The following is a 23,192-nucleotide window of genomic DNA, read 5'->3' on the forward strand; positions in this document are numbered from 1 at the left end:
TAACAAAGTATATTATAGTTGGCCAACCCAAATTGTCAGTAACTAAGAATAAAAAAAAACTATACTCATGTTTTTCTCTTGGGTGCTAGTACTAGCGTAATACTAATATAGTATGATTCTCTCTGTCTATGTTTGAAATGAGACAGTCCTATGACAAAAATTTTATGAACTTATGATACATAAAGACGGTTAGTAAGCGACCATTAAGTAAGCTAGCGATCTAAAACAAAAAATTTACTGCATCGATGCACATGTGTATGATATCGAAGATCAATGAATTTATGAATATTAACTTGAATGGAACACCTTGTACTTATTTGGCAGAACAAGCGATTCCTTTGAATCTTTATAAAAAAAAAAAACTAGTTCCAGTAATACCAACAGTAGAAAAAAATTACTAATTTGGTGGTTTCTTGATATACAAAAAACTCTCCAGTATTGCGTTGCGTTGTGCGTGGTACATGATGTTTGTACAAGTAAGCGTAATTTTTTTAAGCTTAAGCACATTTTGGAATATTTTGTAAATACAAAGATTGAGGTGCTTATAAAACTTGTAGTTTTTCACACTGATTATGGTAGATTTTTAAACTTGACCGATGACACATCGCCATGATTTTTTAAACGTCAAATCTCAAATCATGTCATTTCCTTTTGATTAGTGGGCCGTCCAATTATTAAGTTTGTGATTGTTTGTGAAATAAAGCGTAATGATGGCTGCTGAGGACACAACAGCGGACGCGACGAGGCGGTTAAATGTTAAGAAACAAACGCTCGACGACGCGTATGCGGCGCCGGCCAATTTCCTCGAAATTGACGTGGTGAACCCAGTAACGACAATGGGAGTCGGGAAGAAACGCTATACGGATTACGAAGTCCGCATGAGGGTGAGAACTTCTCCAAGCATCTATTAATAGAGTAGAGTAATTAGATTATCTGTTTACGCTTCGTTGGTAAGTTTGTTTTGTTTTTTGTGGGCGTATCGCGGAGGCCAAGGTGAGCTCGGCGCGTCAATCTGCCGATTTGCGGCAATTATTGATGTAGAATTCGTTTCCTGCTTACAGACCAATCTGCCCGTGTTCAAAGTGAAAGAGTCGAGCGTGAGGCGGCGGTACAGCGACTTCGAATGGCTCAGAAACGAACTAGAACGAGACAGCAAGGTATGCCCACTTTGTTTGACTCATTGCTGATAAACGGTCGAATTGTTATCTTTTTAACAACAATAATATTTGACCAACAAAACTGTTTTACAAAGATTTTCATAAACAATCTTCAAGGGTTGAATAATGAAGTAGGTAAGTGGTTTTTAGTGCTAATTCTTTTTATTAACTATATTCTTGTGTTTTAGATTGTGGTACCACCTTTGCCAGGCAAAGCTTTAAAGAGGCAATTGCCTTTCCGGGGAGATGATGGCATATTTGAAGAGGAATTTATAGAAGACCGCAGAAAAGGTATATGTTATGTGTTAGAACTTTAATTTTCATGATCAGGTTTTTAGCGTTTGACCCTGACCTAACATATCATCAATTTCACAATATTTTGCAATAGCAAGCACTCCACAAATGTGCCATGTCTAGCTGAAATCTATTTTTAGAACATGAATGAGGCACATTTAATCAACATTTCAAAGCTTGTCAATAACATAGATGTTGAATTTGAATTGTTGTGAGTCATACTAAAATTAAACTAATTTTATGGTTTAACTCACATGTTATTTAGCCATTTACATGACATGTTTTGGTAAGCATGTCTCTATTTTTAAGCACCGACAATTATTACCAAGAAATATGCTAGTGATATTTATCAACCTTAAATAATTTCACGGTTTAGACACTTGTTTTAGTCACTCGCGTGACATGTTTAATGTTAGTATGTCTCACAACAGTTTAAATTCGATTTATCAACTTTTTGTTATTGCATAAGTCAAACCTGCCTGCTAGTTATCAATAAAGTATAGTGCATTAAGATGTTTTTTTTAATAAGAGTGTCCCACTGCTTGGCAAAGGCCTCCTCTCTTTCCTGCCATTTGGTCCTTTCCAATGCACACTCCCTTTTCACAATATAATGATAATAGTTTCCATTAATTTTAATGTGTTCTTCATCTCGCAATATCATCAATTTTTTACCACCTGTCAAACATTCCAGGCTTAGAAACATTCATCAACAAGATAGCCGGGCACCCGCTAGCGCAGAACGAACGCTGCCTGCACATGTTCCTGCAGGAGCCAACCATCGACAAGAACTATGTCCCCGGCAAGATACGGAACACATAATAATCACACTCCGCCCAACTTTGGAACAGTTCGCCTCATACAATCTTTATTTAAGCAGGTGTTGGAAACTACTTTTTAAAGATGAGATACTTTTGCGTGGTTGGTGATTTTTAGATGTATACAATAAAGGGGGTAAATTAGTATTAAGAATACTATACACAGGATAATATTGCTTATATCTTTTATATATTCTAAAAAACCCAGGCATTCTACTGCATTCCTCAAAAGAATTGCTCTTAAAAGTCTCGAGTACGTAAAATTAGTCACCAACACGTCTAATATTAGACTACCCACCTTTTTAGTTAAGGTTTATAAAGGGTGCTATTATATAAACAGATTTTGCGTAAGAAAAAGATCTCTTATATTATCTGTGTATGAGTAGGTATTAGCATAATCAACTGAAGATCCAGTGTATGTTTTCACCCAGGCATTCTATGTAAAATGTATTTTTCTTTAAAAAGTAGTTTTATACAATACAAATTCAGTAAGAGAAAGTTTTAATTTAGTTCTTATGCTCTGATAATTGGACTACGGAGCCTGAGTCATATATAGAATCCAGAATTTTAGTCAAACTTTATTAACTGTTTATTAATATCACTGTTAAAATAACAAACAGTTGACAAGTGAACTTGGACTGATAAAGTTTAAAAATGTACCTGGGTTTAACCAAGATAAATCACTATGCATATTGTTATGAATTATGATTACTAATGTTCTTGATTCTATAAAACAATGATTCTTCGTCAAGACTGGACTTGCCATTGATAATTAATGACACCGACTCCAGTTCAACCATTATTTAAAATACAAATGATCTATTTACACTAACTTATCTGTTCACATTACACTAACAGCACTAATAATAAAATGGGGGGATTGTTCCAAAGTATTAGATAATGTATCAGTGATCATATTAAAATATCACGAATGCAATAACCTTCGAGCGATGGAAAATGACGACGGATTTCTTATACGGCACTGCATTCCACAGATAAAAAAGATATTTATTATTGCGTTCAGACTGCAACAATCTGGTGCGAACAGTGAATCATTATACTGTCTACATTTGAGTAGTCAACGTTATTCGCTATGACATGACTCAAATGTATAGACACTAATAAAATTAGAACAAAATTAGTTATTGTTTGAAATTAAGCAATATTATTGGAATTGTTGAAATTGTTTAGCGTTCATAATCTCTATGTATATTCAGTTAGCATTGCGAGTAATTATATGTTATAGTCAATAGATTAAACATTAAGGTAATTTTACTTTATTTTGTATACATTAAATCAAAATCTCATTTGTTTGTATTCATTCGCCATCTTGTTTTCTAAATTAATTCCTTGCGCAAGAGACCTCTGAAACGAGATAATCCTTCTCACTCACATATTGTGGGGTCTCTTTTCCGCGGGAGTTTCATCATGTTTGAGCTAGCTAAGTGTATTTATTTTCCTGGTTTATTTGGTATGAGTTGAGATGCTTCTGGCCTAGATAGTTAAAAAAAAACTTAATTATTTCGATTATCGACTTTTGATTTTAAAGATGGCGATAAACGAACCAAACAATTCTAGGCTTGGAGCATTGATGGGATTGTAATCTAATTAGACTTATATTTAGTTTAAACATAGATTAAAAATTGAAAAACAAACATAGGTTACCACAATAACCGTTTTATAAGATCTTATGACCTTACATATTAATAAGCATAGAACATTGGCGGACAATCGGATATAATGTGATACTGATAAATCAATCTAAGCTTTTTTTTATTAAACTAATAATTTATAACCCATATATGCCCAGAACTACTTTTTGGTCTGAACTCCATGAGGTTACAGGCTTTTACTTATTTTTATGAGGGAGTAGAGTTTTCCCAGTGGGTTGAAAACAACCCAATGGGCATATATGGGTTTAATAGTATGTCATGTCATAATATCTTACATCGGTTGCGTGGTATAAACATCACCTACGTGAATTCCTGTAACACCAAGTAGGCGTTTGGGTTTTAAACCACTCTAGAGCCCGCTCCAGACTACGCGGCGCGAAGCTGCGAACGCGAGTGTGGAGTCGATTAAGCTGATTAGCAAAATAGACTCCACACTCGCGTTTGCGGCTTCGCGCCGCGATTCTCGCACGTCAAGGCTTATCTTCGATAAGTGGGTCATTCTACTTTTTACTGCAGGTTTTAATGATTTAAAACAATCTTGAAATTTTCATAATCGTAACTTTATTTTTTATTTTTTATACCACGTCGGTGGCAATCAAGCATACGGCCCGCCTGATGGTAAGCAGTTACCGTAGCCTATGAACGCCTGCAACACCAGAGATATTACACGCGCGTTGCCGACCCTTTAAAAACCTGTACACTCCTTTTTTGAAGAACCCCATACTGTAGCCCCACGGGAAAACCTATACTAGCTACTAAAAATTGATATGCACAGATTAGGCCTCAATATTTGACCATTGGCTTTTTTTTTATTATTTATAGTCTGGCCGGAGTAGGCAAATATACAACTTTGCTACCGTACTACCGTCCCTGCTCTTTCACTCATAATGACAACTTTGTTACCTTTAAAAAAATAGATAAAAGATAGACTTTGGTTACATGGTATCGTTAGTGCAGCATTAAAATGTGCTTTATATTGATATACAATTACACAAATTAAAAAAATAAACAAATTACATAATTTACAAATACAAAAATAAAATAATGTCTTCTGGGGACAAAAATAGGTACCTGCAGTACAAAGTAGAATGACTCATGTATTCAACATTTGTAGTCAGTCGAAAATATCTACATAGCCAAGATGACATAAATATGTCAACACGAGTACATCGTTGTAGTTGCTTACTTTGACTACAAATAAAATAGTAATTCTTATCGAAGAAACACTAGTGTGTTTTCTATGGTAAGATTCTCAAATTCGAGTTATATTCGAGTTGCCATAGTGATGCCTTATCTCAAATTGTATCGATTCGAGAATCTGATCAATGGTAACCATTCGCCGATAATCGAAGTATTTTAAACAGTGCCTGAAGGCATAGGTAAATGAATTGACTTTTTAAAAACATTTTTCGCCTTGGGTGTACAAAATTGGTAATTGGAGGGTTGCTTTCGAAAGTTCGTAACTGCATTGTGCGCACGAGTTGATTGCCTTTAAAAGTGACAAGGACAGCGCTTTAGCAGTCTTTTTTCTGATGGAACAGCCGATATTTCGTCCTCTTTCGATTTTTCTTGCCAACGACGAGATTAAAAGTAAGTCCTTTCCACATTAACCACGTTTTCATAGATATACCTACCTGTAAGTGTAACGTGCAAGTTGGAATGCCATCGTCCATAGGCTAAGGTGACTACTTACCACGCGGGCCGTACGCTTGTTAGCCACTAAAATAAAAAAGAATGTAAGTGGCAGTCAACTCGTGAGCAACATTTGAGTGTCTTTTCAAAAGGGCTTATTTTTGTATGGTTGCATAGATAAATAAGCCCTTTTGAATAGGCTCATGTGTCGAGATACGATCGTTCTAAAGTCGCCACGTAATGTAGTTTTATATAATATCTAATTTGAACAGCATGTGTTGTCGGTTAGGATAAATGACTGTTTAGATATACAGAGAATATAAATGTCAGGTATCTGTCAAACGCAAGTTAACATTCGGTTACGTATTATGTCGATCATAATAGGATATAATGAAATAAATTTGCTATCATGTCACTATCGTTGTTTTATTGAAGAGACTGGTATCATAGGTGATAACGAAAACTCATAATGCCTTGCTTTATTACTGGTACGGTTTGTGTTGCCATACGTCAGGATTTGTCCGACATGTCACGATTTCTGACCCTTTGTCCGGATTGCGGCCAGACTTGGCAAGTGTGAGGATTTTTAGGAATGACCCACCGCGGAGCGCAGCGCGCCGCCGGGGCGTCGCTCAAGCTACGCCAAATCTCTGTTACAAGGAATGTCAGGATTTTTATCAGGATGGCAACCCTAGATACGGTTGACTATTCGCTCTGAACTTGTGGTGACTTTATACCTGTCGAGCTCTGTCGCTACGCATGATCTCTGTGACAGTTCCGTCCCCCTAATCCCCCTTAAGCACTGCAAGTGTTATTTATACGTCATAATTTCATAGAACTTTGACGTTTAAAATAATAGGCACTGCGTGTGCTATCAAAATCGTTGCAGACTTATCCTGGTCTAACTCTAAAATTTTACATTTCTAAATGAAATAATGAGCTTAACTTCCAAAAAAGTCTACAAACATGACAGCTACTCTGTTCGACGCGACAGGTATAGAGTTCTGGGCGTCACCTGAACCTGGCGATATTTTTTACCATAATAAACTAAAATAAAACCACCTTTTTCAAAACTTAAGTATTTATTCACATTCAAACTTAGAATGGACAGGACAGCCAATCGTCACACAGCAGAAACTGGCTGATATCTATACCAGCGGTATATCACTCAATTGGTCGGACGTGTCCGGCTCACGACTGCTCCGAGCAGTGTCATCGGCGTTGTGTTAGAGAGGGACAACGTGAATAGAAAAGAATAATGTTTATTCAGGCAACACATCATTAGTTACATTACAAAATGCATTTAAACAAAAATGTGAAAGAAGATGTGACAATGGCTTTCAAACATCGGTTTTGTTAGACAGTGATGCCGGGGCCACACTAACGGAAAACGCCGTAGATTATCGCGATAATCCCAGTGTGACCTTATTGCCGGGGCCACACTAACGGAAAACACCGTAGATTATCGCAATAATCCCAGTGTGACCTTATTGCCGGGGCCACACTAACGGAAAACGCCGTAGATTATCGCAATAATCCCAGTGTGACCTTATTGCCGGGGCCACACTAACGGGAAACGCAGTAGATTATCGCAATAATTCCAGTGTGACCTTATTGCCGGGGCCACACTAACGGGAAACGCCGTAGATTATCGCAATAATCCCAGTGTGACCTTATTGCCGGGGCCACACTAACGGGAAACGCCGTAGATTATCGCAATAATCCCAGTGTGACCTTATTGCCGGGGCCACACTAACGGGAAACGCCGTAGATTATCGCAATAATCCCAGTGTGGCCGTATGAAAAAAGTAGAATAAACGCGTTTCCCGGCATTTCCCGTTAAGTGGCCCCAGCATATGTCGCATTAACGCGATAAATGTCCCAACGCCCGAGTCACGTGGATTTTTTTTAATATCCATGCGGAATAGATAGACTATAGGTAGCATTCGTGGAGCGTCTACGGAACTCTGTTCCAACCGACTTGCCTAGTTTTAGGGAATTGATCTTACTGAGCCACCGTGTGGTGGCAATAAAGGTAGCCACCCTGTAAATTTTAAAGAAATACATGTACATTTACTACATTTTAGACCAGTTATCTTCAACTACTTTGTGACACGATTGGCAAGCCAGACGAAGTGTATCGTACAAAGCAAAAACACTCTTATCTCCTCAGTGTAAGGTGCATATTTAATAGTCCGCCTACTCTGGGGCTGGGGTGTATTTCAGGGGTTTGCGTCCGAAGCTCGCGAGCGAGTCGTCCTGTTTCCACAGCTTCTGACCGCGGATCTCTATCTCCTCATGCCACGATTCTTGGGTCGATCTATAAAAAAAGGTATGGCTCCTGTACACCATGGCCCAGCGTAGGCCAGTCTAAGGGACGCAGCTATGCGGTGGAATGAGATAGCAATATCACTTGTTCCCTCTAACGCAGAAATGCGTCTCTTGGACTGGCCTACATTGGGCCATGGTGTACCTAGGTACCTACTTGGTTATTTATTATGTGACACTATAAACAAAAAAAAGAAGAATAAACAATCTACCTTAAATAGTAATTTGACAGCTTTCGAATTTCGATATTGCAAGGCAACGTTTTTAAAATAAACAAAAATCGACAAAATTCGATCAAAATTGACACTTGGCGCGCATGGTCTTTCCCGTTCTTTCTTGCTAAATGTGACAGTGATAGCGGCAAACCGATGGAACGGCCTTAAACTGCCAATAAAATTGTCTCTTTTAAAAGACCAATGTGCAATATTTATCTCCGGGTACTGTACCTGCAATTATCAGCAAGTTGCGCCGTGTTAGGGAACACATGTTGTAGTAGGAGTAGACAGGGCATCACCACCACACAGAGGAATTGTATCTGTTCGGCGGGCTGGTTCGAGGAGCGCTTGCGGTCCATCATGCTTAGCGGGGTGTAGCCCATTTCGCGCTCTTTGTCGCCCTGAAAACATTAGCAATTGAGAATCCGGTCAGACAATAATCGATTTAAAAAGCGGAGCCCTTTGTATGATATAGAAGGCAAACGCTTGATGGTATGCATTACCGTCCCTTATGGCCATCAGAGATGGGAGAACAGTCTTTTCTTGAAGGGGGTCGTCCAGAAATCATGTGATCATATTTGGCCTATTTTTGACTGGCAGAAAAAAAACACTACGTTATGTATACACGGTGTTTTTTTTATATTTCCGTTAATTACAAGGGTGTATACCTTAGCTTAAATCAAGTAACTTTCTAAAATACACCGATACTCTAATTGACTCCATTTCGGAGATAATCAATAATTTATTTCTTTCTGATTAGGCCCCTACGAGCATGTACACTTGCCTTAGGGCTTGATTACATATTGATTAAGTGTTTAGTATGAGTTCATACATTTGCTACTAAACTTAAGTACTATCTCGGACGCTCGATGTTCGAAATGACATTGATATGTCACAGTATTCAATTGTTTGGTTGAGTTAAATGGAAAGGGGCCCATTGACTATCAGTCGCCGGACGATATAGGCCGGTCAGTTAGAACAAAAATTTGACAGTTCCGTCCGAACAACTGACAGGCCGATATCGTCCAGCGGACTGATAGTCAGTGGGCCCCTTTATGCCCATGTTACAACAACGCTATATGCAACATTTAATTACTTTTTATAATATATATATATATTTAACCTATGCCATTTAGTTTTCTTAAACGTACATAACCATACCCCGAAGTTAACGGAATTCAATAAAAACACGGTGTATAATAAATAACGTTTGTTTCAAAACTTACTTGATTATAAAATTCTTCGTATATACAAGCTGTTATAGCTTTAGCAACACCAAATGGTTTGCAGCATCCCGAGAGGTCACTTGTCGTCATAAGTATTCCCTGTAAATAAGATGGTAATAATAATAAATTATGAAGCGGTTTTAGATAATATTATGATTATAAAGCAGTTTAAGATGGAGCTAACGTTCTTACTGTTTGTAGAAAATAGACAGTGTCGTGATAAATCGTTATATATCGTTTATTTTGCTCATCCCTGTGACTGCTGCAGCCATGGCGGCTTTTTCAACTTCAACTTCAAATATCTTTATTGCCAATATATTACATTTACATGGAATATAGACCCTGTATGGGCACAGCAATTTAATCTTATACAAAAGCATTAGGTTACTTATAAACTCACAGACCACCAAATTACACTGCACGGACATTCAAATAAAACTATTCATCAAAATATTGTCTTCGGTTACCGCGATAGTTACTCATGAAATAAAACTATGAAAACGGATTATATCGCGTATATTGAATTTATAATACATCCCGACGTTTCGAACTCTTTACAGCGTTCGTGGTCAACGGGTGACTGAGGAAAAATTACAAAATGCAAAAATACCCACATACTAAAATAATGAACAATCATAGACTACAAACTTTAAGGCTGGTTGTACATGCAAAATCGGTTCATAAGGCTAGTTTTACACTATAATTATTTTTCAGGTAAAGATATATATATATACGCGATAAAAAAAAAAAAAAAAAAAAAACTATGCCGGCTCCAACCCTACACCACGGACCCGAGAAGATTTAATTCCCTCCTAAATTGTAGGAGGGTATCCCAATATGGGACCGGCAACAAACTCGGCGGGACACATCTTTTCAAAACATCAGAATGTCCAGCATCATCCGACACTACGGTCTCACAGTCTATGTCTCGCTTGCTCCTTTATCAGGTGGACTACAGGATCCCAAGCTAGTGGTAGAGAAAAACCATCTTCCCTATTAAAGTTTGGATATTTCTTAATCTCAATGGCCTCGCGCAGCATTCTGGGTATGTAACGCTTCTCCTTGGCAAGAACCAGAGGCTTATCAAACTTGATTGAGTGATTGGCTTTATCCATGACATGCTCACAGACAGCAGACCTAGGTCGACGGTGCTTGACATCAGCTATGTGTTCCTTCACCCGAGTGGAAATGCTCCGTTTCGTCTGCCCGACATATGATAGGCCACACTCACAGTCCAGCCTGTACACTCCTGCAGTCTGTAGAGGGGTATTGCATTTTACAGGCCTCAGGAATTGTGACATCTTCTTCATTGGCTTGAAATATGTTTTTATAGAAGCACGCTTCAAGATGTGGCTGATCCTGTCCGTGACCCCCCTGACAAAAGGCAGAATGGCAGGCCTGCGCTCAACTGTGGGGATCTTAATGTGGGACCTCTGGTTGACCCGCGGTATCCGCGGTATCGGTTGTTCGAAACGTCGGGATGTATTATAAATTCAATATACGCGATATAATCCGTTTTCATAGTTTTATTTTATTCATCAAAAATTAAAAAATAATGAATACTAGTATTGTGCAGTTTCAACTATATATAGCTGGTCAAGCAAATCATGTCAGTAGAAAAAGGCGCGAAATTCAAATTTTCTATAGGACGATATCCCTTTAGCGCCAATTTTTTTTTTATTTGCCGCCTTTTTTTACAGACAGGATTTTACTTGACCAACTATTTATTCCGGGACTGAGTAGTGAATAGTAACTCTTCTCCAATAAGTATTTTTGTAAAATTGTCTTAAATTATTTTACAGAACCTTATTTTGTGGCGTGGAAGCCCATGTTCAGTATAATCAATCTTCCTATAATAGAAGGCATAATATGTTACTTTTTTACCTTAAGCAAGTTCCTATGTGTAGACAATTTCCAGTCGAAGGTTCCTTCGGCGACTATGTTGGCGAGCTGAGCCCTCACTTGGAAGTACACAGCCAGGTCCGTGCAGAGAATGTCGTATTTTATCTCAGCTAGCAGGCGCTCTTGGTCGGCTGGCGGCAGGTTTGATATGATTTTCTTATCCTAAAATAAAAGAAAATAGATAAGAAACACTTTATTTACAGCACTTTAGTTGAACAAACTTATGTTGGTGCATGCGTATTGAACTGTCTTTTCTAGAATTATTGTTTTAACAGTTATGAAATATTGGCGTAATAAGTATTAGCGATATGTCGAAACTCGAAATGTAAAATTTGACGGCCACACCATATGGTTACCACATCTTTTTCAAGTTTATTTGGGGTTCAAAATTTAGGTCCAAAGGTGGAATTTAAAGAACTTTGATAGGAAGAGCGGGATCTGCCACAAGTAGTGGCGTAACTAGGGGGGGGGGCAGAGGGGGCAAGTGCCCCGGGCGCCATCCAAGGGGAGGCGCCAAAATGGGCAAAAGGCAGCAGCAGGAAAACTTTTGTCAGTCGTCAGGGGGCGCAAATTTGGTGACTGCCTCGGGCGCCATATCCTCTAGCTACGCCCCTGGCCACAAGTATAACTTTACTTACTTGGAGATTCCAACCATAATTTGCTGTACACAATATTGTAACCAATAAACGCTTTTTCATTTTCATTTTTAAAGATAGAGCACGAAGTCTAGACCATGATTTCGTGGCTGAGAAGTTAATTTCTCTTCCTCAGAGCTTGTGTATAAACTGCAAGTATTCACAAAAGACCCTCTGGTGTTGCGGGTGTCCATGGGCGGCGGTAATCGCTTACCATCAGGTGATCCGTCTGCTCGTTTGCCTCCTATTTCATAAAAAAAAGACTCGGAGGTACATCAATAAGTTTCTTGGCTACGAAGTAATGTTGGTACTCCAATAGCGAAGTCCTGTACATCCGTGAGAGCGGGTGGTTGATGAGCACGAGGAAGTTGTTGTTGACGCGGAGGTCGTGGCGTGGCCGACCCACAGGAGCAAGGTAGTACAGCGCCATCTACTGTGACATTGGGCAACTATTAGTTGTTGTTACCTCAATAAGCTTCTTGGCTAGGAAGTAGTGGTGGTACTCCAATAGCGAAGTCCAGTACATCCGTGAGAGGGGGTGGTTGATGAGCACGAGGAAGTGGTTGATGAGCACGAGGAAGTTGTTGTTGACGCGGAGGTTGTGGCGTGGCCGACCCACAGGAGCAAGGTAGTACAGCGCCATCTACTGTGACATTGGGCAACTATTACCTGTTGTTACCTCAATAAGCTTCTTGGCGAGGAAGTAGTGGTGGTACTAAAATAGCGAAGTCCTGTGTACATCCGTGAGAGCGGGTGGTTGATGAGCACGAGGAAGTTGTTGTTGACGCGGAGGTCGTGGCGTGGCCGACCCACAGGAGCAAGGTAGTACAGCGCCATCTACTGTGACATTGGGCAACTATTAGTTGTTGTTACCTCAATAAGCTTCTTGGCTAGGAAGTAGTGGTGGTACTCCAATAGCGAAGTCCAGTACATCCGTGAGAGGGGGTGGTTGATGAGCACGAGGAAGTGGTTGATGAGCACGAGGAAGTTGTTGTTGACGCGGAGGTTGTGGCGTGGCCGACCCACAGGAGCAAGGTAGTACAGCGCCATCTACTGTGACATTGGGCAACTATTACCTGTTGTTACCTCAATAAGCTTCTTGGCGAGGAAGTTGGTGGTACTAAAATAGCGAAGTCCTGTGTACATCTGTGAGAGCGGGTGGTTGATGAGCACGAGGAAGTTATTGTTGACGCGGAGGTTGTGGCGTGGCAGACCCACAGGAGCAAGGTAGTACAGCGCCATCTACGGTGACATTGGGCAACTATTAGCTGTTGTTACCTCAATAAGCTTCTTGGCGAGGAAGTAGTAGTGATACTCCAGCAGCGAGGTCCTGTACATCTGCGAGAGCGGGTGGTTAATGAGCACGAGGAAGTTGTTGTTGACGCCGGGGTGGTCCAGGTTATGGACAGACCCACAGGCGCAAGGTAGTACAGCGCCATCTACGGTGACATTGGGCAACTATTAGCTGTTGTTACCTCAATAAGCTTCTTGGCGAGGAAGTAGTAGTGGTACTCCAGCAGCGAGGTCCTGTACATCTGCGAGAGCGGGTGGTTAATGAGCACGAGGAAGTTGTTGTTGACGCCGGGGTGGTCCAGGTTATGGACAGACCCACAGGCGCAAGGTAGTACAGCGCCATCTACGGTGACATTGGGCAACTATTAGCTGTTGTTACCTCAATAAGCTTCTTAGCGAGGAAGTAGTAGTGGTACTCCAGCAGCGAGGTCCTGTACATTTGTGAGAGCGGTGTTTGATGAGCACGAGTAAGTTGTTGACGCCGGGGTGTTCCAGATCGTGGACAGACCCACGGGCGCAAGGTAGTACAGCGCCACCTACTGTGACATTGGGCAACTATTAGCTGTTGTTACCTCAATAAGCTTCTTGGCGAGGAAGTAGTGGTGGTACTCCAGCAGCGAGGTCCTGTACATCTGTGAGAGCGGGTGGTTGATGAGCACGAGGAAGTTGTTGTTGAGGCCGGGGTGGTCCAGGTCGTGGCACAGCCCGGACAGGAGTAGTGCCGCTGTCTAGTGAACAGAAGTTTATTGTCATTAGCAGGCGTATGATGGAGGACGATAAAGCATCTGTAACTTTTTAATACCACTAGATGGAATGTGATAGGCAATGTCATTATCGTGCTATCACGTGTATGCGTACAACTGGGATAAGAAATACCGTCGAACTTTTCGTATTCGCCAAGACTGGGAAAAATAAAAATAAATTGAATGTCAACCTTCACTAGTTGAACGGAAGAGGAATTATTAGGAAACTTGAACTGAACTAGAAACAATATTCCCAGCTTTTTTGTGCTAAACGCACATATTTTACGGTCAGCTTTACAGATATCATGTCATGTCACATGACTAGCGTGATCATATCGCTATTGCAGTCCCTCATGGATATTTTGGAAATAATTTATAAAGACGTACGGTAGAACTAGTATCAATCAAGCAATAAAATGCATGTTATATGCGTTATGTAAGGGTTGGGCCAGTAAGTAAAATACCACCAGCACGGTTATATCCCCGTGTCTCTTACGAAATTAAATTAAGGCACCAAATGGCACCAATAGGTACATACTTCAATGGGATCAAAGTGTCCTGGATTAGTCATCAGAATCATGTACATAGTGTGCGTGAAGCAAAACGCGTGTTCTGCGTTATGGTAAGCGTTGGGCCGGTAGCATCCCAGCACGGTTAGCGCGAAGTCTGCCATTTGCGTGCGGTCGAAATTTTTATCCATAAATGTTTCGCTGAACATGTAGCATACGAGCCCGGGCATGTCTTCTTTGCTTATCTCGCTTATGTGAAAGTCGTAGCTGTAATTAAACAGACTTTTAGAAACTTACAAATTATTTAGACTATTCGACCAGTGTGCTCAAAATCTAAAACTGATGAATTGGCTATTGGCTATTTGTTTGACTCACCAATAATTTAGTCGATTTTTAGACCCCTTCCCTTTATAATGTTCTCAACGATTTGATACGAGCGGCTGGGAAGGATTGGAGACGGAATAGGTACACAATTAAGACCCTACAAAATGGACTTCTATTTTAGCCCTATTAGAGGCTTTATTCAGCATAGAGCATAGGGTACGTAACTCAAGGTTTAACCGCTTAACCCCGGGTTAGTGGGATAGTGCAAGTGGAGGGCAAGGTAAGGGTACCTGTTGAAGTTGTTCGGCGGTATCGTTATCCCGTTGGTCTCCATGAGCTCGTCGAAGTCGTGTCGGCACGGCTTCAGGTGCACATGCATCAGGTCGCAGTATACGTGGTTGAGGTTTTCCTACAAATTCATTTAGAATATGTATTAGTGTTTGAAAATAAATATAGACATTTTTGACATGCATTGTACTTACAGACAAGGCCATGAAATATCAAAAAGCTCTTTGAGTTTGTGTATTGTATTTACTTCTAGAATCGACAGTTTTCTTACAACGCTTTTTAACGAGATGAGAGACATAAAGATGAAACGGGGTGTATTAATGAAGCAACCGTCCTGTAGGTCGTAATACCTACATTCAGCTTTCAGCAGATTATGTTTCGTAACTAAAATATGTAGCTAAGTATAATGGCGGAGCGCACATGGAACTCGATTTTCACCGACTTACTTTCTCTATTTTTAGCAAGTTGACTAAGTACTTATACGTACAGTCGCCATCAGATATATCGGAGCGATTCAGGCGCTCACATTATCTGAACACGCCTCTATTGTCAGGGCGTTAGAGTGCGTGTTCAGATATTGTGAACAACTCGGCCGCTCCGATATATCTGATGGCCACTGTACGTACGGTTCAAAAATAAAAACCAAATTAGTACTGGCTTCTCTACGATTTTTTATGGTCGCAAGTGCAACGCTACAAGCTGAATCTTTAAACCAATTGGCACTTTACGTACATGGTAGATCTTCTCCTGATGCATGTGGTAGAACTGCACGATGAGAGAGCAATAGCTGACGAACACTTTGAATATCTCCTCATCTTCGGCTTCGAAAGGTTTCGCGTTCTTTTTGTTGGTCAGTTGAACAACTCCTGTCAAGTACAAATTATCAACATCGTATGATGGGGGGGGGGGGCAGAGGGGGCAAGTGCCCCGGGCGCCATCCAAGGGGGGGCGCCAAAATGGGCAAAAGGCAGCAGCAGGAAACTTTTGTCAGTCGTCAGGGGGCGCAAATTTGGTGACTGTCCCGGGCGCCATATCCTCTTGCTACGCCCCTGCATTAGTTAGAGTGCATTCGGCTTCTAGTATAAGTAAATCAGGTTTTTCTCGGGTAAGTAGGATTAAGGTCTTTAACTTACACATATCTAACTTCCCAAGGTTTAAGGATTTGCCACACTGGATGCGTTCTGCGGTCAGCGGTCAGGTCAAACCCGCATTATGTATGAACAACATTGACAGCAACCTTTGAAGTTGAAGTTTGACAAATCCTTGCTGATGTAGTGACATAAGAGTTAGGTTATTACTAAGAGCACCAATATAATATGATTCACCGATAACTCCCTTCTTATCCATAATCGGCATAGTCAGACACGATCGAACGACGGTGCCGGTAGTAGGGTCAACCTCCTTCGTGAATCTTGGGTCTTTGTACGCATCTCGCACATTGAGGGTAACCCCGGTCCGTGCCACAAGGCCTGCCGGGGTCTGGTCGGCGTTCAAGCTGATGGGATGACAGGGTTAAGGTAAGGTAATGGAGAAAACGTGAGAGAATTAAGTATCTAAATATGTGGAAATATGCGTCCTGCACTAAATAAATCCAAAAGACATAACATAATACTTCATCATTGTAATAGAATTTGGATTCGAGGCGGGCTTGGGATTTGGGATAGAAAAATGTATTGCTGGGAAGAGTTGGAAAGAAAATACATCATTTGGTAATAAAAAGAGACCAATAAAAACCACAATCAAGAGCCACATAGACGCGACTTCTAGGAAATAGGTAGGTAAGCTATAAGACAAAAGATAGAGACAAAATTTATTAAAGTACTCGATTTTAGTCTTCTTCCGGGGCATAGCCGTAGTCTCTGCCCAGCCGTCGTCCCACATATCGGCCGTCAGCTCGGCTCGCTCCCTGTTTATAATGTAGAAGCTACTCCGCATTGCACCCATAAAGGACTTCACTACCGCCTGAAAAACCATCAGTTATTGAGAGGAGAAGTCTCAACATTTGACGTTAGGACCTTCGTTTTACAGGAACACATTCCTGCATTTCGAATTTATGTAAAGTTGGTTTCACGATAACTTTAAATCATTTATATATACCTAGGTATTCATCATATCATAGAGTTGGTATAATTGTCAACAGTTCCAGACAGATCCAGATAAGGTTTTTAGTACAATAACTAAAAATTTATAGCAGGTTTCTGCGTTCTCTTCTACAACTGTGTGTTATGATAAAGTACACATGTACACATCTATGGCCAAAAATAGATAAGAATGATAAAAGCATATCATCATAGGTACTCATAATACTTATTCTAATAAGTAAACGTCAGACAGTTATGACTGAGACAGATAAACCAGGAAGAGAGAGAGAGAGTGAGCCTTTCGACTCACCAACATATCGGTAAGCATCGTGTCGATAGACGCTAGATTGCAGAAGTAGCTATTCAGCAAAGCGCGCAGCTCCGCGTTGAGATGGCCGGTCTTCTGTAGTGTGACGCGAGCGGCGGCCTGGTGCGCCGCTGCGCCTGCCCAGCAGGCTACGCTCACCACCGTGTACACTACGTTCTGGGGAGTGTATCAGAAATTCTAAAAGATTACCTAGTTGCAGCTTATTGCCTTTCATAATGAGAATTGAAAATAATGTCATCAGAATTATAAAGATCAGGTCGGCGGGCCATTGTGGCATTTGTGACAAGGAGCAAAGTGGGAGCAAAGCTAAAGTGGCAATTCTCAGCATGAGAGACCACGCCTTATATCTGTTTTTTACTAATGTACGTCGGACATAGGCAAACTCTTCACATTCTATTCATCCTAACTGGAACTTAAATTGTCACCCGTTCGATTTTTGAAAATTTCTTCCGGTTAACAATCTGGCAAAGGTCTCGTGCCCTTACCGCATCATAGGGCTCCGCACACGTCCTATACAGCTCTAGCACAGCATATAAATCCCCGTCAGGCTGCAGTACTGGCATGACGAGCGCGGTCTTGGCATCTATCCAGCGAAGCCCTGAGGAGAAGCGCCGGTCGCGCTGCACGTCGTCTAATACGAGATATTCCTTGGTAGAGGCCACGTGGGCTGCAGCCATTTTGCCCTCTTCTAAAGTAATAGGTAAGTAGTAACAAGATAAGGATTTTTAAGGTCTGAATTATATATATATTATTATGTTTTAATGATGCTAGTGGTATTATAAACGTTAAACTTCTATGAAATTATGAAGTCTTCTTCTAAGACAGGTTACAAAGTTTCTTTTTTAATAGGTTATTAGTTAATTTGACCATTTCTAAAAATATCGCTTTATGCACTAAAATTCACGTCAATTATGTGGAAATTAAATAACTTACCAATAGGAATGTTGACTTCATGTCTCGCTGGATTTTTCGTATTTTTTGGCATCAGTACCAGTTCATTGTTCACTTTATTCACTATGTACACAAACGCTCCTGAAATGACATGAATATTTGATGACAGAAACTCACTAAGGTACCTATTGCGGAATTAGCTAATAATTATGTAGGTACTTGATGACCAAACGCGTCTACGGAACGCATTTTTCAAAGTCATGGGTGGTAACTAATACCTGTCGTGCTTATATTGAGACCTGAGCAAGCGAGAGTAGCTAGGGTTTCAAAGCACGAGAAGCAAACTTTGCTGAGTGTAACACAATTTTTTTCAACCACTTACTCGGTCGGCCTACCTTACCTGAGTACCTATTAGGAAGCGTAGAGTTCGGTTCACGGGATAGGTAGGTATTTATTTAATTACGATCATATTATTGCACAATACAAGAAAGTACAAATGGCGGATTCAATAATAATAAAAGACGTTTATTCAAGAAGTTGTAACATAGGTACATAATAAAAGTACACGATAATGCTTACAAACTAATTGAAAGGGAAGGTGGCTCAGCTGATGTCTGTGCCAAAAAGGCTTCGGGGCACAGCAGCCCCAAAGGTTTTCAGCAACGGACGCTGTTATTCTGCCACCGCCGTAATTGTATCTAGCTAAGGACAGTATGCAATGCCTTAGTTAAGGCTCTATCAGTCAACGATTAGGTCAAACAGGAACTTATAATTGGCGCTGGATCGTTATCTACTCATTTGAGTAGCCGGGTCCACACAGAGCGAGCAAAACGGCCAGACCGGCCAGTATAGACGTGCCTCGGCCGAGGCGGCGCGCGCGAGGCACGTCTACACTGGCCTACCCGGCTATTTTTCGTATACATAGTAAATAACTTACCAGAACTATTAGTAACAGTTTTCAACACCATAGCAGTCTCATACAGCAGCGAGTCCAAATCAACCGTGTCTTCCAAAAACACGTTAAACCTATTTATATCCAAGTACGTTCCTTCTTTTCTCTCTTCTTTTAACCCTTTCCTCACTATCTGCGCGTACGGAGCTATAACCCTTTTCGTGGCCTTGTCCAGTTTCTCAGGGGACACTAAGGAGGATATTTTAATACTAAGAAGAAATAAATGATTATGATTATGATATGAAAATAATTATATTTATTCAGAACGAGTACAATATTGCTTAAGACGGTTGTGAAGACCGTAATAGGGCAAGAACTCTCGTATTTAAATACGTAAAGTACAGTCGCCATCAGATATATCGGAGCGCCCAAGGTGTTCACAATATCTGAACACGCACTCTAACGCCTTGATAATGGAGGCGTGTTCAGATATTTGTGAGAGCCTTGACCGCTCAGCTATATTTGATGGCGACTGTACTTCGCTCAGACACAGTCAGTGCCGGATTAAGCCAGCGCGGGGCCTGTAATAAATCATGGGGCCCATGGATTGTTTTAATTTTGTCGGACGAAGTGAACTAAGTGGAACTTAGGTTTTTTTACGGCCACAATGCGAAGGTGCGCGGGCCCGTGGCATTTGCTACTTTTGCCACGTGGCTAATCTGTCAATGGACACAGTCAGAAGGAAGAGCTTCACTCCTGCTCTACCGACCAATAAGTGCAGTATGTGACCAAACGCATAATAGTTAGCGACGAAAGAGCATGTAGATGATGAACCTGATTGGCGGTCTTCTCCACAATGACCTTATAATAAAACATAAACGTCACTGAAAAGATTTTCCCTTAGCTTGTTGTAAAGTTACCTAAGAAATGCGACTGCGTTTTGCGAAGTAGGCTTGTGGTTTTACTCATTTTATTGGTGATGGTGAGATTGGATGGGAGATTGGGCTTTTTCTGATTCTTTTTTTCGTCCTCGTCTTCATTGGCTGCGGTTTTTATAACAGATTTCGCCGACATGGTTTACAATGAAAATGTAACTAAATATGTTTATTTTGAGATGATGACAGTTGATGTCAATCAGAAGTTTGGCAGTTTTTTTATCTTAATCAAAAGTCTTGTCATTAGTAATGTGAAGGTTGGATTTAACAGAATTATTTCTTTACTTACCTAATCCTTTGAATGTCCATCTCAAAGAGGCCGGCAACGCACTTACAACCTATCTGGGTTTGCGGGTGTCCATGGGTGTACTCGCTTACCAACAGGCGATTCGTCAGCTCGTTTGCCTCCTATATCATACAAAAACTCATAAGCGTCGTAACTGCATTGTGTTGTCTTGCGAATAGCGCCAAGAATTCTTATAAGTACTTACCTAATAAATAAATATTATAGGACAATAATGCATTATTGCATTTATAACACAAATGGACGAGGTCCCATGGGATAAACTAAAAAATCGGCAAAGTGCGAGTCGGACTCGCGCACCGAGGGTTCCGTACTTTTTAGTATTTGTTGTTATAGCGGCAACAGAAATACATCATCTGTGAAACTTTCAACTGTCTAGCTATCACGGTTCATGAGATACAGCCTGGAGACAGACAGACAGACAGCGGAGTCTTAGTAATAGGGTCCCGTTTTTACCCTTTGGGTACGGAACCCTAATAAGGTTTGTGTTAATAAGTGTTTTGCAATCAACATACTTACAACAACAACAACAACTTTCATACTTTCAAATAAGTTTCACATTTGATAGCTTGTCACAATGAAGTTGGCGTGTGCAATTGTGCATAACATAATTTTATTAAAATATACCAATGCCGTCAGAAAAATAATGCGATGGAATAGTTTTTATGCCATAAAAACATTGCAATATATACGTTTTTATAGCTTATTAGTGTAGAGGTAGCTGTGTAACCTACAAAGTCTCACCACTCCCACACTAGTCGTATCACTTGGGCGTTGCTATTTTTGGTTTAGGAGAATTCGCTATTTAACTAAGAATAAAATATACTTTTATTAAAGATCCATATGTATTTTCCGTTAATGTTACAGGATAGTCAATTCATAAAAATCAAGACACACTAGTCGTATCACTTGGGCGTTGCTATTTTTGGTTTAGGAGAATTAGCTATTTAACTAAGAACAAAATATACTTTTATTAAAGATCCATATGTATTTTCCGTCAATGTTACAGGATAGTCAATTCATAAAAATCAAGGACATGAGGAGACATGATAAAAAAAAAGTTTTTACTTAATACTACAGAAGATATTGCGTGCATTAGCACACACAGAAAGTTACATTACAGCACATATACGTATATAACATTTAAAACTTTCGCGTTTTGAACACATATTAAATCACATTTAAAATCGGGTCTATCGCGAATTTATTTTGTTATCTTTATTTACCGACGTTTCGACACAGGTTTCACTGGTCGTGGTCGCGGCTAACTGATGTCCCAGCAAAATGTCAAAACAGAGACTTGTGTGACTACCCGACGAAAAGTGTATTTAAAGCGCACTTTTCGTCGGGTAGTCAAATCAAAGTCGGTAAATAAAGGTAACAAAATAAATTCGCGATAGACCCGATTTTAAATGTGATTTAATACATATACGTATATTTTTAAGCACCTTGGCCACTCCGATCTATCTGATGGCGAAAGTACAACTCAATTTTTAACTTTAGTAGTTAAGAAAATACTTCCATTTGTAAATTGCTGTCAGTATTTTGTGCAATACTACTGATATTCTTCCTATTAAGCCAAAAAATACGGTTACCCACTTTGTTCGCCTACAACAACAGCGCAAGACGTCTCTCCCAACCGGTTATCTCATCGCGCGCCCAGCGCGCGACGCGGCGTGCAGCAGTACGCGACGCGCGGCCATCTTGAACGCTACTAACCGGGTCCACACATACGTGCGAGGCAATTTCCTCGCGCACAAAACGGTCAGTGTAGACATCGCGCGCGCCGCCTCGGCCGAGGCACGTCTACACTGGTCGTTTTGTGCGCGAGGAAATTGCCTTGCGCGTATGCTCGCTCTGTGTGGACTTACTGTTAGTGCTTGGAAATGGAAACCTAGGCTCTCCGAAACATAACTCCGTATTTTTAGGCTTAAGTTAGTATGACTCACAACAAGGTGAGACTTGAACTCATGGCCTCTGGATCGATACTCCAGCGCTCTGCCAACTGAGCTACCAAGACCTCATTCACAGTCAGCAAATCTTCGGACTAATTGCGTCTAGGGGACCCTAGCGACATCTACCGTAAGAGCGTTACACTTGCGCTGAGCGTGATATTATTCTAACCTAAACTGTTATTTACAGAAGTAATAAAAGTATAAAACTCATTATTAACTCATTGCTTAGAATACATTCAACTTTTAGTCACCAAATTGATAATTTTCATGCGTCTTTATAGGTATTACTTATAACTAAAATATACAAAGAAAGAACAATACCCTCCCTTCTGTGTCAGTTAGGTAAACACATAAAACCTATCACTATTACTTTAAATCTGCAAAAAAAACACTAGTAAAACATTGATTTACATTATTTTAGATTAATTTACAGTAAAAAACCGGCCAAGTGCGAGTCGGACTCACACACGAAGGGTTCCGTACCATTAACTATAAAAACGGTCACCCATCCAAGTACTGACCCCGCCCGACGTTGCTTAACTTCGGTCAAAAATCACGTTTGTTGTATGGGAGCCCCACTTAAATCTCTTTTTTATTCTGTTTTTAGTATTTGTTGTTATAGCGGCAACCGAAATACATCTGTGAAAATTTCAGCTGTCTAGCTATCACAGATCACGAGATACAGCCTGGTGACAGACAGACAGACGGACAGCGGAGTCTTAGTAATAGGGTCCCGTTTTTACCCTTTGGGTACGGAACCCTAAATAGGATT

General features: G+C 40.5%; 2 protein-coding genes across 2 annotated transcripts; one reads left to right on the top strand and one right to left on the bottom strand.

The window, feature by feature from the left end:
- Positions 1 to 622: 622 nt before the first annotated feature.
- LOC134744861 (sorting nexin-12) lies at positions 623 to 5,986 on the top strand. Its single transcript, XM_063678792.1, has 4 exons — positions 623 to 884; positions 1,062 to 1,157; positions 1,346 to 1,448; positions 2,143 to 5,986. Exons 1-4 carry the CDS (start codon positions 708 to 710, stop codon positions 2,268 to 2,270), a joined length of 504 nt encoding a protein of 167 aa, XP_063534862.1. The 5' UTR covers positions 623 to 707; the 3' UTR covers positions 2,271 to 5,986.
- A 731-nt stretch (positions 5,987 to 6,717) lies between these two features.
- On the bottom strand, positions 6,718 to 20,441 carry LOC134744862 (cAMP and cAMP-inhibited cGMP 3',5'-cyclic phosphodiesterase 10A-like). Its single transcript, XM_063678793.1, has 15 exons — positions 20,147 to 20,441; positions 19,272 to 19,475; positions 18,377 to 18,475; positions 17,929 to 18,131; positions 17,426 to 17,599; positions 16,857 to 16,996; positions 16,360 to 16,529; positions 15,767 to 15,900; positions 15,037 to 15,155; positions 14,452 to 14,689; positions 13,743 to 13,898; positions 11,225 to 11,404; positions 9,341 to 9,439; positions 8,346 to 8,515; positions 6,718 to 7,891 (listed from the first exon to the last, which is right to left on the bottom strand). The coding sequence occupies exons 1-15, from the start codon at positions 20,298 to 20,300 to the stop codon at positions 7,771 to 7,773; spliced, it is 2,361 nt and encodes a 786-aa protein (XP_063534863.1). The 5' UTR covers positions 20,301 to 20,441; the 3' UTR covers positions 6,718 to 7,770.
- Between the last annotated feature and the right edge of the window lie 2,751 nt (positions 20,442 to 23,192).

The sequence above is a fragment of the Cydia strobilella genome, chromosome 10, assembly GCF_947568885.1.
Source record: "Cydia strobilella chromosome 10, ilCydStro3.1, whole genome shotgun sequence".
In the NCBI taxonomy this organism is placed as follows: domain Eukaryota; kingdom Metazoa; phylum Arthropoda; class Insecta; order Lepidoptera; family Tortricidae; genus Cydia; species Cydia strobilella.

Coding starts and splice junctions, on each gene's coding strand:
- LOC134744862 (XM_063678793.1), bottom strand. CDS start 20,300: ATGTCGGCGAAATCTGTTATAAAAACCGCAGCCAATGAAGACGAGGAC. Junction 18,476..19,271: donor AACTGTTACTAATAGTTCTG/GTAAGTTATTTA, acceptor ATGTCATTTCAG/GAGCGTTTGTGTACATAGTG. Junction 14,690..15,036: donor CCGCCGAACAACTTCAACAG/GTACCCTTACCT, acceptor GTTTAATTACAG/CTACGACTTTCACATAAGCG.
- LOC134744861 (XM_063678792.1), top strand. CDS start 708: ATGATGGCTGCTGAGGACACAACAGCGGACGCGACGAGGCGGTTAAAT. Junction 1,158..1,345: donor AACTAGAACGAGACAGCAAG/GTATGCCCACTT, acceptor CTTGTGTTTTAG/ATTGTGGTACCACCTTTGCC. Junction 1,449..2,142: donor TATAGAAGACCGCAGAAAAG/GTATATGTTATG, acceptor CAAACATTCCAG/GCTTAGAAACATTCATCAAC.